The following is a 15,354-nucleotide window of genomic DNA, read 5'->3' as shown; positions in this document are numbered from 1 at the left end:
TTCCTACAAAAAAAAACTTTGTATTGTATATAATAATATAACAAGATTATTTTTATTCAATAAATAACTTACATGAAACATAAATCAAAACAGTATACAACTGATGTAACAGTTTTTAGATTGGTATATCAACAGCATTCTAAGCCAAGAATTTTTTAGTAGAACATTCATTTTTATAAGCACTTTTAAACTACAAAACAAAATTACGATTTTCTCATTTTTTTTAATAGATCACCCTATATTTAATTTTTTTTGAAATATTGTATTTATGATACTCTTTTATTTTTATATAGCATCTCATATACCTAAACTTATTAGTTTCTGAGATATTTTTAGTTTTCTTCATTTGCCGGGAATACATTCAATTCTTATGAAATATAAATAGCTTAACAAATAAGTATTATATAATAATATAACAAGTATTTTCATTCGATAAATAAATAACAAAAAAATTACAAACCATGACAAAATTTAATGAATGTACCAATTAATGTGATGTTAAGGATATAAGTTTTAAATTGTATAAATGTTGAAAATGACCACTTTCAACGTCTATGCAATTTTGTAACCGATATTCAAATCACCGAGCCACATTTCTAACATTTTTGTAAGTCAATATTATTAAAAGCTTCTTTTATTCTATTTTTCATATCATCAAGCGTTATTGGATGCTTCTGATATATAAGGTTTTTTATATAGCCCCACTTGAAAAAAATCAATTTTGGAAGAACTGGAGCACCGTCGTATAAAAACCTCAACCGTCAAAAAATGTGGACCAATCACGTAATCTCTAACAATATCACCTTAAACATTTATTGATCACCTAGTTTGAGTGTTAACAAAGTAGGGATTTCTTGATGCATATTAATGAAATTTAATATGAAAATTATATTATTAGATAATAACTGCGGGTAACAATCTGCAATTAGGAATGTGTTACTAAAAACTTCTTGGCTTAGAATGCTGTTGATATAATAATCTAAAAACTATTAAATTAGTTGTATATTGTTTTGATTTATGTTTTGTGTGAGTTGTTTATGAAATAAAAATAATGTTGTAATTTTATTATACACAAGATACCTATATTTTTTTGTAGGAATTGTATGATTCTTGTATATTAGGGAAATATGATAATTCCTTAATATCACATTTATTGATACATTCATTGCATATTGCTATGGTTTATATTTTGTGTTAGTTATTTATTGAATAAAAATAATTTTGTTTAATTATCATTCAACATTAACTTATTTCTACTAGAAAAATTGAATGTATTCCCGAAAGTTGAAGAAAACTAAAAATATCTCCGAAAGTAATAAGTTTAGATATAGGGATTGCTATATAAAAATAAAAAAGTATAATAAGTACAATATTTTTGAAAAATAAAATATAGGGTGATCCATTTAAAAAAATAGAGAAAATCGTAATTTGGTTTTGTAGTTCACCCTGTATACAAACATTCGTCAATGATTTCAATTGGACTTAATTTAAAAACTACAGTATATTGTTCATCTGACTACATAAAACAAATTATTGTCTATGAATTACTTCTTTATATACAGGGTGTTAATCTCATAGGGATTTCGAGATAAAAATGGTCATAACTTGTTAAATACTCTGTATAGTAATGCAAAACCCAAATTATATGAACAAGAATTATGAGGGGAATATAAATATGAAAAAATATATAGGGTGTCCCATTTAAAAAATTATATATTTGATATACCACGCTGTTATTGATCACCCTGTAGAAATGGACATATTTTCCAAGCGTGGAGAATATCATTGCCTACATTTTTTCTAAATAACTTTTTTCGATATTCTATACCGTAATGGAATTATCGACCGATCCCGCACTAAAAACTCACCCTGTATATTATATATTATATATTATATATTATATATTATATATTATATATTATATATTATATATTATATATTATATATTATATATTATATATTGCATATTATATATTATATATTATATATTATATATTATATATTATATATTATATATTATATAATACCTTATATAAAAAAATATTTTTTACATTTTTTACGATTATTTTGAAATTTTTCATTATAACTTTTTTTCTTGTACATGAATATACTATATATTGCTCAATAAAGAGGGCTTACTTTCTGTTCTTTAAAATGGTGTATCATCTATATTTAAATAATGGAAACCGAGTGATTCTTTGATATTTTTTACCTGTATTATTTAAAATTATTTCTTTTACAAAATTTACATAAACATTAGTCTTAGAAAACGTCACTTTAGTTAAAATTATTTAAACGTTGACATTTAAAAAAATTTCAAAATCAAAGTCGATCTCTTCGTTAGCATTAGCTTCAATATCTTCCTGACACCTCAGATATGCTGGCCACTCACTTACGGATATCGAAGAGGCCGAGCGACTGACCGGCGCGCGGTTAATTGAATCCAAAATCACCACATACATGCAGTTTTCGTAAAGGCGTTGGCACGCTCGATCACAAAACTGCATGTGTGTGGCGTCTCAACTGCAGTTCATTAACTTAACTACTCAAATAACGGCCTTCAGTTCTGGCCTGCATGCCATAGCCTCTTCGATATCCGTAAGTGAGTGACCAGCTTCCCACAATTAGTACCCATGCACATGCACCCTTTGCAGAATATTGAACAACTAATTCCTATCTTCCTACAACCGCAGTTTTTTGTACATCCTTTGGTACATTTACATGCTATTTTTTCAAGCAAAGCTTGTGGTGCATTAGCTTTGACAGTAAATATTGGAATTAATCCATATTTTGAAGTTTGCTCGGCCGAGTCAAGTGGATCCAAAGTATTACCACAGAATAAATAACCATACAGAAGCGAATCTGACTGTCGTTTCCATTGATTTTGTTGGGACCGAAATATTTGACCTTGTGCACCAGTTACAGAATAGAACTTGATGATCTAAGGAATAGACCATTACAAATTAGGTAATATTTTTGAGACAAGTAGTTATTAATTAAATATAAAATATAAAATTTAACTATAAAATACAAAATAAAATATATATAAATATAAAATTTAACTATAAACAACTGTCACGTCAGTCGCAAAAGTGAGGTTGCACCAGTTACGTGAAGCATGAGCATGAAAATTATGTTACCGTTTTCGGCAGGAGTTTCGCTTCTGTATGGATATTTATTCTGTGGTATTACCTATAAAAAATAAGATTCAATCATAACACACAATCACATAAAAAAGTTATAATGAGAAATTTAAAAAATAATCCTAAAATCAAAAATCGTTGCAAGTTTTTATTACATTTTGAAAAAGCATATCTTATTTTTATTTTTATAATACACCATTTTAAAGTAAACAGAATAAGCTTTCTTTCTTATTATATAATATATACCAAAATGTAGAAGAAAAAAAGTTATAATGGGAAATTTAAAAAATAATCGTAAAAAATATAAAACTCTTTAAAAGTATAAAATCTTGAAAAAGATAACCTCTTCAAAAGAAGTCGTACAACATTATACAGTAGAAAATTTTAAAGATAATTGATTTCTATTCCTCTTACATGACCCCTTTAAATGGTAGCACTCCGCGGTTTTTTCATATATAGAGATTCATTGACCATATGGAACAATAAAACCCCGTTAACGTTGTAGTTCCTTTATATAGTACATAATCAATAACCTAAAAAGCCAACATACGAGGTTAATCAATGTTTATTTTAAAGCAATTTAATCAGCAATACAAACATATAGATAAAAAAAATAAAAAAGTCTTGATTTTACAAATGTACAACGAAAAATGTTTAAATTGTTTTTATTAAGTTATGCCTTTTAGTAGTCAGTGTTACCACCCCTAGCTTTCATGCAAGCTTCAAGTTGCGTGGGCATGTCCCTAATCAAATTTTCAACAATTTGTTGCAGTAGGTTCCATTCTTCAAGAGCAGCGTGTACTAGCCGTGTGGTGTTTTGTGGATTAACCCAAATAGTTCTAAGCTCGTGAGCTTAGCTCGCTCGCGAGCTCTAATTTTCTTTTAAGCATATTCGACAAATACTCCGTAGGGTTAATGTAGGGTGAGCAAGCAAACCACTCCAGAACAGGGACATCTTCTACTTCAAGGAAGCCTGTAGTCATTTTACTGGTACCTACGTGGAAGTTAATTATGATTTTATGATGCATGAAAATAAAATTTTCTCCATTGCACCTCTCCAAAACCTATCCAAATCTACAGGTTCTAAAACCAAAATCAAGTTAGGACATCTGCGAGCCGTTACAAGTGATTAGATAAAAATTAAAGAAGTTTTTTTACCGATCATAATGCTGCCACAGAAAAATCACTCCTTTCTTTATATATATATCTATGAAAAAATTTGGAAGTTTCGGTTCTTGCTTGTCTTTGATCATCTGTTTTTACACAATTCCTGGTTTCGTCTAAAAATAGCACATTGCCAATATTACAGATTTCTTTCCAATGTGCTGCCTTGACTACTCGGAAACCCATAAATGTCTCCTACTTTATAGTCCTTGGGCACGCTTTCGTTTTCTTATCATTTCAGTTGACACATTAGGGTTAAAACAAGTGTTAATTTTGTTTATTTATTTTCTAGACAAGTAGTCTAGTTGCACCAATAAAAAGTAAACACAAAAGAAAGAAAGGCAGCATTTCTAAAACCGAAAGATATGGAGAAACGTCGGTTTCGAGATTAAAAGGTAAATAGCAAATATTTTATAACTATAAACATTTTTTTGCTTTTGAAATATGGGACAAATACAAACAATTACAGGAAAAAATTATAACAAAAATTAATATTTTTTATCCCCACCACTTTAAAAAAATACTATACCATTTATTCCTACCATTTCTGTATTTTTTTTCTTACAAAGCTATTCCCTTTCATTTTTTTGTGTCTGTAACTAATTCGTTTTCCCGTAAAAAGTTTTTTCGTTTTTCATGTACCCCTTATTAGTCCAAGTAATGAAGCTTAAAATAGGACAAAACTTCGCAATTTTTACAGAATGGATAGATTTGCTTGAAAATTTGAGGATAAGTAGTAGCCAAGATTCAAAATTTGTAACAGGCCAAAAGGAGCTTTTACCATGGGGGTGGTTGCCACCCCATCTCGGGGGTGGAAATTTTTTATTATATATTGACACCAAAAGTTGGTAAAAACATTCAATCTAAGCAAACAACGTTCTATATATTTTTTTCATAAAATTAATAGTCTTCTATTTATTGGCTATCGAAAGTGTTAGTTTTATATCGAAAAAATAAATGCTTTTAATCAGTTTTCTGCTAATAACTCGAACAGTTTTCGTTTTATCAAAACAACTTTACTTAACAAAAATGTACCTTTTGAATAAATAAACAAAAGCGTTTTTTTTTTTAATTTTCTTTAAGACCAATAGTAATCGAGCTATACTTATTATATGTTAGCTCTTCGTCGTCAAATGCTAAATATTGTAGTTTTAAAGTCAAAAGGCGGGAAAACTATCGAGTATAACTTGTTGAAACTAATTTAGAGTATTTAAAAATATCTAACACCAGAAATTAACAAGTCTCTAGCTCAAAAATTAGGTGAATTATGTGAACAGACTGTCAGTCCCTTTTTTTTTCAACGAAAAAGAACCCCCTAATCACCACCCTAATTAAAATTAGTCATTGACCTCATTTGGTATTTCTTATTTATGTATTATTAATAGATTCTAGAAGTTTGACTGGCTTAGAATGATTAGTTTTTAAAAATGGAGTCAAAAGCGGATAACGAGTTTTTGTAGTTTGGTAAAAAATGCTATTTTCTTCAGAATAGAAAGATTGGCATCAGAGATACGAAAAAATGTTTAAATATGAAATTATAGCTTATTTAATTCTCAAGAACTTTGTTTACAAAATTTTTTTCTACGACAAAACTTTAGTGAATCGTAAATGAGTATATCGAAAAACATTGATTTTTTCGATATAAAACTGTAACACTTTGAAAGCGAATAAATCGAAAACTATTCATTTTGTCAAAAAAATGTATAGAACATTTTTTGCTTAGAATGAATGATTTTATCAACTTTTGCGGTCAAAATATAATAAAAAATTTCCACCCCCGAGATGGGGTGGCAACCACCTCTATGGTAAAAGCGCCTTTCGGCATCATATAGATTTTGATCCTTGGACTATCCACTTATTATTCCCAAATTTTCATAGCCCGATCAAAGAACAATCTGACCCCAAAAAAATAAAGGGATAATGAAAATTTGGGAATAGGTAGTTGAAATTGTCTATTATTATATAAGAAAAAGTTTACAATTCTACATCCCCTCCATTTTACAAAAATGAAGGGGAATACCCCCCTCTCGAAGATGAAAAAAATACATTAAAAATAAGACCGGAATTGGATAAAATGACTAATTATAAACAACTTTTCTCCTATAAAGTTTTTTCATTAAGTCAATACTTTTCGAGTTATTTGCGAGTGAATATGTTCATGTTTAACAAAATAAAACATGTTTTTGGACGGTTTTTCGGAGATAACTCAAAAAGTAAGTATTTTAGCGAAAAAAAATATTCTTAGCAAAAATTTAGCCCATAAAAAATTGAAAAAAATGGTGTATACATGAGGTCTGTAGACCCAGTAGAAGCTGAGTGGCAGCTAATTAAAAGTAGGTTCTTCTTCGTCAAATTCCAAGTCGAATATTTCAATGTGAAATAACCCAAAAATAGAGCACTTTTAGGGGAAAATTCATTTTAACTTTTTTAAAGTGTTTAACAAACGTTTATTTTCGTTTTTTTAAAAAACTTGTAATATTAACAGTAAGTAAATTACGCTCAAAATATTGTTGGCCCCTTTTATTTTTTTGGTAAAAAAATCACAAAAATCACCCCCTAATTAGCATCACATATAAATTTTAACAATACCACTTCACAAGTTACTTTGTCTATGTATTATTTATATGATCTTAAATATGAAAATATAAGATATGATGAAAATACACAAATTAATTCTTTGACAAGGTTGTCAAAACCAAACTTTCAATATAATGGGGTACCAAGACGACGATATTGGTTTCCATGACGACGATTCAAAATCATTGTAATTGTCTACTGATCTGACTTTTAAATATTATGTCAAAATAATTTTATTTCATCGAATTATCAGTAGTAATTGCACAAGTGCTCTAAAATTCTATATTAATTTTAGACTTAAAGATAAAACCCATAACTAAATTAAAATTGGATAAATTACTCGTCACTTGCTTGGATATAAATGTGGTACCGACATTTTTAAATTTTAAAGTGGCAAATAAATTTCTTCAGAACTCTGGAACCAGAAGATCAGCTCAACGTGACCTAATAAGATAAGAAATCGACCGACACCATCGACGTTCCAAACATTTCCAAAAGGAAGCCCAAGAACAAAACGTCATATTTAAAAGTTCAATATCTTTTCTTGATTACCTTTGGATTTCATCCTGTTGGAATAGTTCCATAAAGAAACGGCTCACAAAAACATCTTTAATACACAGTAAAAAACTAAGAAAATTATTAGGATCATTCACTGGACAGTCATCTTTATCCGATGAAGAAATAATTTTTAACTTTTCCACATATGTACTTAAAGAAACTGAGAAACGTGTTTTATCCAAAGGCTTAAATTATGCTTTAGCTCCCCAAAGAATGAACAAAATGAACTTCGCAGTACCGATGGAATATACAGCACGCCACCTCCACAATTATGCCAATCAACACCCAAATACCTGTTTACAACCTAACTGTGGAATAAAGCTAGATGGCATAGCCCGCCTTAAAGATATAGCACTAAATTCTTTAAACCATTTTAAGCCCCCACAGTCAAACCTCACTAAAGAAGAATTTATTGCCTTACGTAATTTACAAAAAAATAAAAACATTATCATTATCCGGCCTGATAAAGGCAACGGAATAGTCATTTTAGATCGCTTAAATTACGTAGAAAAATTAAACAACATTCTATCGGATAACACAAAATTTATTAACATATCATTTAATAACCTATTTAAATTAATGTTATCATTTGAAGACAATTTCCGGAAAAAACTTAAAAATTGTTCTTCCAAGATATTCAAAGAAACTGCTCCCACTGGTTCACAACTTGGACGTTTATACGGAGTCCCAAAAGTGCACAAAACTGGTGGCCCTCTAAGACCGATTCTCAGCTCCATCAATACTCCAAACTATCTGTTAGCTAAATATCTTGTCCCACACCTTCAAATACTGACTGAAAACGAATTCACAGTAAAAGATACATTTTCATTTGCGAAGGAAATTACCAACCAAGACAGACACAAAGATGGAATTATGGTCAGTTTCGACGTTGAAAGTCTATTTACAAACGTTCCCTGAGATGAAACCATCAACATAATAATAAATTCACTTTTTCCAAGTTCCAATTCAAGCTTTTTAGGAATGAAGCAGTCAAAATTTAAAGATCTACTGACATTAGCTGCCAAAGAATGTCTATTCAGTTTTGACGGAAAAGTGTATAGACAAATAGATGGCGTTGCAATGGGCTCTCCTTTAGGACCAGTTTTCGCGAACACTTTTCTATGTCACCATGAGAAAACATGGTTAGCTGACTGTCCAATTGATTTTAAGCCACTTCTTTATAGACGATACGTGGATGATATTTTTCTCATCTTCAAACATACCGATCACATTCAACATTTTTTAGATCAGTGGTTCCCAACCTTTTTCCCATGATCGTCCCCTTAGACAGGTTTCACCGGTTGTGAATACTATAATCGCCCCCCTCCCCAATTAAATTGAAACAAAAAATTATTCAGTACAATATTGATTTATTTTTACATTTCGTAAAATGATACATGGTAAGTCATCATTCAATCTTCGCTTGTCAACTGCTGGACATAGATCTCTCTCATAATTTTCCCTCTATTTCGATCTTGTGCCTCTTGCATTTTGTCCACGTGTCGGTGAACATGGTTAGTAATAATTGTTAATTTCTCCCTTGGGTCTGGTGATACTCACATAATTTCTTTATGTCTGGTTCAATGTTGGTTAATAGCTATGTACCTCACATCCCCTCCAAGGTGGAGGCAATATTTTTGAAGATCCTCAGAATAACCACACGATGATTTCTGGGGAATTTGGTCAGACCTCCTCTCTGTATATTTTCTTCAAAAATAGATAGTATGTCAATGAATACTCCGACTACTCCCTTCGCTTTGGCCATATTTATGTTCTTCCTTTCTAATTCCAGATTCGTTCCATTTAATTTTTCAGAAATATCTGATAGTTAAGCGATGTCATTTCGCTTCTCTTGTAATGCTGTACTCAGTGTGGGGTCAGTAGTTATCAGAAATTCGATAATAGTATCCATGAGACTGCAGAACCGCCGTGAGCAATTCCCTTTCGAAAGCCAGCGGACTTCCGTATGTAGTACTGTAGTAGCAATGTATTAAATATCTCATCATTTTCTTTACAGAGTGTCAGAGTGTACGAAATATTCCATCATTCTTTGGTTTTGCTTTAATTTTATTTACCTCATCTATCACAAGACCAATATTTACGTACGAAGCACAGACATGGACCTTCACGAAAGAAAATATGGAAAGAATGACCAGTATTCAAAGGGCAATGGAAAGAAAGATGCTGGGTATCAAGATAAGTGACAAAAATAAAAATACATGGATCAGAAATAAAACCAAAGTGAAAGATCTAAACAAACATGCAGCTACTCTCTAGTTAAAAACATGATAAAACAACAGACAAAAAGACGGAAGATGGAATGAACCGACAATCCACTGGAGACCTTGGGACCGTAAAAGAGGAAAGGGCAGACCACAGATGAGATGGTCGGATGACCCAAAAAGATACGCTGAGACCAGATGGACAGGATTAGCACTGAACGAAGAAGAGTGGCAAAATAAGGGGGAGGCCTACGTTCAACTTTGGACAAATGAAGGGCAAAAGATAGATAGATGACAAAACGACCACAATTTTGGCCGTACACTTTTGGTTGGAGTCAGATCGGCAGGGTCGGTACCTACTCTCATCATTCTTATCCCACTTCTATCCCTTTCTCTTTTGTGCGGATCTTCGCCCAATACGAAAGCTCGATAAAAGGAAAATGCAGAATCAATTATAATGTATTACTTACCTATATAATTAAAATGTATCATGATTCATAGCCCTCTGTTACTAGACGAGATGTTTGTGTTATTATTACCTGCATTGGTGTACATTTAATTACTTTTTATTATCCTGTGGATATCCGATCGAAAGTATTGTTTTTTCTTCTCTATTACCCATTTCTCTTTTCAAAGATCCTAATCGCCCACCTTATCGCCCCCTTTTCTCTATTGCCCCCCATATCGCCCCCTTCGCTCTATCGCCCCCTGAAAATCTCAAATCGCCCCCAAGAGGGCGATCGCCCCCCGGTTGGGAATCACTGTTTTAGATTATCTCAACCAGAAACACCACAATATGAAATTTACTAGTGAAATTGAAGTCAATGGAAATCTGCCCTTCTTAGGAATTAACATCTTCAGATCACTTTCAGGTTTTTCCACTTCAATATACAGAAAACCAACCTTCACCGGCCTGTATATAAACGCAGATAGCTTCATTCCCAACAAATACAAAACAAGTTTAATCAATATACTTGTTCACCGCGCTTTCACTATCTGTTCAACCTGGCAATTCCTACATGAAGAGTTAGAAAACATAAAGGTGATCTTAAGTAAAAATGGTTTTTCGTTGAACTTCTTAGAAAAATACATCAGACGTTTTTTCAATAACAAATTCCAACCAAACAGCAAAGTAGAAGAAATCAAAGAAAAGATCTATATCAAACTTCCATATACTGGTTATCACAGCTTACAAATCCGACGCAACATCCGTAGAACAATTAAAAAAGCATTTCCCTCTATAGAATTAAGATTTGCTTTCACGACTTTGGAAAGGATAGAATCTCGTTTCCATGTGAAAGACATGATTCCTAGTGATCTCGCATCTACCATTATATACCAATTCAAATGTAGTAGCTGTGCAGCTACGTACGTCGGGAAGACTCGACGTCACTTTAATGTCAGATGTTGCGAACACTTAGGTGTCACTCCTCACTTAGGAAGACGATCAAGAACAGTTCCAAATTCAGCAGTATTCCGACATATGACTGATTCTGACCACCCTATTAGTCGTAAGGACTTCTCAATCATTGGTCATGCAAGTTCTCCAACGGAATTCAGCATCAAGGAGGCATTATCCATATTTCTTTTGAAGCCACCCTTAAACACGCAACAAGAGATGGCGTGTTTGAAATTATTGACTTAACCCAATGATTATTATCAATGTCATTTTTTACGTTTTCATTAATTATTGTTTGTTCCTTTAAAATTATTTTAAAGCATCCGCTCAAGAAACATATTATTCTGACGATGGTTAAAGTAATAATTGAAACGTCACCATGAATTTTAATTTAGTTATGGGTTTTATCTTTAAGTTTATTATTTTTATCAAGTTTAATGGTGTGTCCTTATCTACATTAATTTTAGAGATCGATTGCAATTTGTTGCGATTATTTCATGAACAAAACTGTTCAAAATCAAAATTTTATTGTAATTTATTTATGTAAGTACAAATTAGTACAATTAAACACACAGTTGTTATATAGTTATTTTCCTAACAAGTGCAGAAAGTCATTCTTTTCCGCACGCGACTGCAGTTTGCCGAACGACGCGAAGCGGGAGTTCGGCAAGCAGTCGAGTGCGGAAAAGAGACTTTCTGCAAGAGTTAGGAACAATATTTTTTCTAAGAGGCTTTAAAAAATTACCAAAATTAATTTAATTAATATGAAAATACATACACAAATTAATTCTTTGACAAGGTTGTCAACACCAAACTTTCAATATAATTAGTTAGCATGACGACGATCTTGGTTTCCATGACGATGATTCAAAACGACTGTTATTACCGATTTGACTTTCGAATATTATGTCAAAATAATTTTATTTCATCGAATTGTCGCGTTAATTTCATTAAAACAGGAACAATAAGATATATTTGAAATAAATTAGTAAATAACATCTAAATATTAGTTTATTGCATGTATTATAATTACTTTAAGGCCATATCTAAATTAACACGCGTGCGGAAAAGTAAAAACCGCGTGCGGAAAAGTAACACGCGTGCGGAAAAGTGAAACTTTCTAAACTAAAATGCGTGCGCGAAAGTAGACATTTTTGCACGCTCGTAGAAAAAATATTTTACGGTTGAAAGTCATCACTTTTATAATTTTTAAAACATTAATTGGCATTAATGTCACTGAATGTATTTTTTCATTGCAATGAAAGGCATCTGACGTATTATACTTGACGACGGGAAATTATCAAAAATTATCAGTTTAATTTAGATTTATGTAGTTTTCTATTGGTCAGAATATCCTATAAATGAAATAATCGCGCTAATTTCATTAAAACATGAACTTCTTCTTCTTCTTTAGGTGCCGTGTCTGTATTCAGACGTTGGCCGCCATCATGTTTACAATTTCCTGAAATCTCTCTCTATCGGCTGCTGCGCGAAATAATTCTTCTACTGTGCAGCCACACCATTGTCTAATATTACGCAGCCATGAAAGTTTCTTTCGACCAATCCATCTCTTTCCCTCCACTTTTCCTTGTATTATAAGGCGAAGCAGATGGTATTTAGGTCCTCTAATTATATGGCCGAAGTATTATGTTTTTCTCCTCTCTATGATGCTTATGAGCAGACGTTCCGAATTCATCATTTGAAGAACATCTTCATTGGAAGTGTGCGAAACCCACGATATCTTTAGGATTCGTCGATAGCACCACAATTCGAATGCTTCTATTTTGTTTAGCATTGTGGTTTTTAACGTCCATGTCTCACAACCATACAATAGGATAGACCACACATAACATTTCAGCACCTTCTTTCGAATATTCATCGACAGGTTTCTATTACATAAAACTGGTTTCCAGGTCATAAAAGCCTTCCGTGATATTTCGATCCTAGTTATTATCTCCTCATCAGAGTCACAGTTTACATTTAACCAGCTGCCAAGGTACTTGAAATGATTTACCCGTTCTAACTTCTCTCCATCAAGAGAAAGCTGACCTTGATCTATATTAATCTTTCCAACTGCCATTCACTTTGTTTTTGAAATGTTGATTTTAAGGCCTCTCCGATAGCTTGCTTCACTGACTAGATTTAGTAGTGTCTGAAGATCTTGTAAATTTTCAGCAAGAATGGCTGTATCGTCAGCGTATCTAATATTGTTGATTACTTCTCCGCCTAGCCTTACTCCCTCTTGTCTGTCATCCAAAGCCTCCCTAAAGATTTCTTCAGAGTACAGATTAAAAAGGGTGGGTGATAAAACACAACCTTGTCGTACTCCACGTTTTATCGGCAGTTTTTCAGTACGACTGTCTTCAATTTGGATAGAGGCTACTTGATTGTAATATATCAGCAGTCTTATATCGTAGTGGTCAAGTCCTGCTGCCTGCAGGCAATCGAAAAGTGTATCATGTTGTACTCGGTCGAATGCCTTCTCGAAGTCGATGAAACAAACATAAACGTTCTTTCGGAATTCACAACTTTTTTGTAATAGAACGCGCATACAAAATAGTGCTTCTCTAGTTCCTAGACCATTTCTAAATCCAAATTGCTTATTACCCATTATAGTTTCGCACAGAAGGAATACTCGGTTTTGTATAATACGTAAAAGTATCTTAAGTGTGTGACTCATCAAACTAATTAGTCTAAAATCGCTGCATTTGGTGGGCCTGCTTTTCTTTGGTAATGTTATAAACAGTGACTCCAACCAATCATCTGGTATTTTTCCTTCGTTGTAAATTTTGTTAAAGAAAGTAGTCAAGTAGGTAATGTTTTTCTCATCCAAAAGTTTAAGTAGCTCAACAGGGATTTGATCTGGTCCAGGTGCTTTATTGTTTTTGGCTTGTTGTATTGCTTTTATGACTTCTGGCTTCAGTATACTGGGACCTCTGTCTAATTGGTTGTCACAGGTAGTATTTGGAGCATTTTCTCGAGAAGCATCGTCAAAAAGGTCACTGATGTGTCTCTCCCATTCTTTGCACTGTTGTTCGTGATCACAAATTTTTCCGTCTGCAGTTTTAAGTACGTGAGCATTTTTCTGTTTTCTAATTCCGGAGGTATATTTAAGTTTCTTGTGGAGGTTGAAACTGTCATGCTTTTTTTGGAGGTCTTCTATTTCTTTACATGAATTCTCGAGCCAGGATTCTTTGGCCTGTTTAATTTTTTTTTTTATGAGTTTGTTAATTTCACGGTATTTGATAATATTTCTATTTTTGTATTTTCGTCGAACTTCCATCAAGTCTAGAATTTCTTGGTTCATCCATTCATTTTTTGCCAACATTGTAGGTGTTTTTAAAGATTCCCTTACGTCCTCTAAAATCGAGTTTTGAATATCGTACCAACATTCGTTAATAGTTCTGTTTTCGTTTGGTATATTTGATATTCTGTGCATTTTACTATTTATCTGCTGTGCTATGTGTTCGCGCGTTTGGGTGTTTTTAAGGGGGTCGAGATATATCTTACTAGGCTTAGTTGGCTTTGTTAGTTTCTTTAATTTAATTTGTATTTTGGAGCAGAGTAAATTATGATTTGAGTTTATGTCGGCGCCGGGGTAAGTTCTTACATCTTTAATATTGTTCCGAAATCGATGTTTTATTAGGATGTAGTATATTTGATTCCGTACTATTTTACCTTGATGTCCATCTTCAGGGGATTTCCACGTGTAGAGACGCTTTTCTGGAAGTTGAAACCAGGTATTTGTAATGACGAAGTCATTTTCTTGGCAGAATTCTATTAGACGCTCACCTCTTTGATTTCTCTCTCCCAAGCCGAACTTTCCGGTGATGTTTTGTGTCATCTTTTGTCCAACTTTAGCGTTAAAGTCTCCCATAATTATTGTTGTTTCGTGTTTATTTGTTGTTTTTAGCACTTCTTCTATTTGATGGTAGAATTCTTCCATTTTCTGCTCATCTGCATCTGTAGTGGGAGCATAAACTTGGATGATATTTATATTTACAGGTTTAGCATTCAGCTGTATTAAAATTACTCTGCCTGACATTGGGATGAAGTTAGTCACATATTTACTAATATGCTGTTTCATAATTATTGCTACTCCGTTTCGATGCATATGGTCTTGATTTCCAGAAAAATAAACGGCGTATCCGTGTGCTATGAAATTCCCTGTATTTGGCCATCTTGTTTCACATACCTCCATGATAGTGATGTTTAGTCTGTCCATTTCATAGAGTAGATTTCTCAGCTTACCGGCTTCATATAAAGTTGTTACATTCCATGTAGTTATTTT

At 32.4% G+C, this 15,354-nt stretch overlaps 1 protein-coding gene across 1 annotated transcript in view; it reads left to right on the top strand.

The window, feature by feature from the left end:
* LOC114331342 (hydrocephalus-inducing protein-like) overlaps nt 1-15,354 on the top strand; it is a 691,883-nt gene that overhangs the window by 359,952 nt on the left and 316,577 nt on the right. The window contains exon 39 of the mRNA XM_050647266.1: nt 4,600-4,702. Coding sequence (XP_050503223.1) covers nt 4,600-4,702 — 103 coding nt within the window. The remainder of the gene's footprint in view (nt 1-4,599; nt 4,703-15,354) is intronic.

This window comes from Diabrotica virgifera, chromosome 3 (genome assembly GCF_917563875.1).
Source record: "Diabrotica virgifera virgifera chromosome 3, PGI_DIABVI_V3a".
NCBI classification, from domain to species: Eukaryota; Metazoa; Arthropoda; class Insecta; order Coleoptera; family Chrysomelidae; genus Diabrotica; species Diabrotica virgifera.
This window is presented reverse-complemented; position numbering and strand designations above follow the sequence as displayed.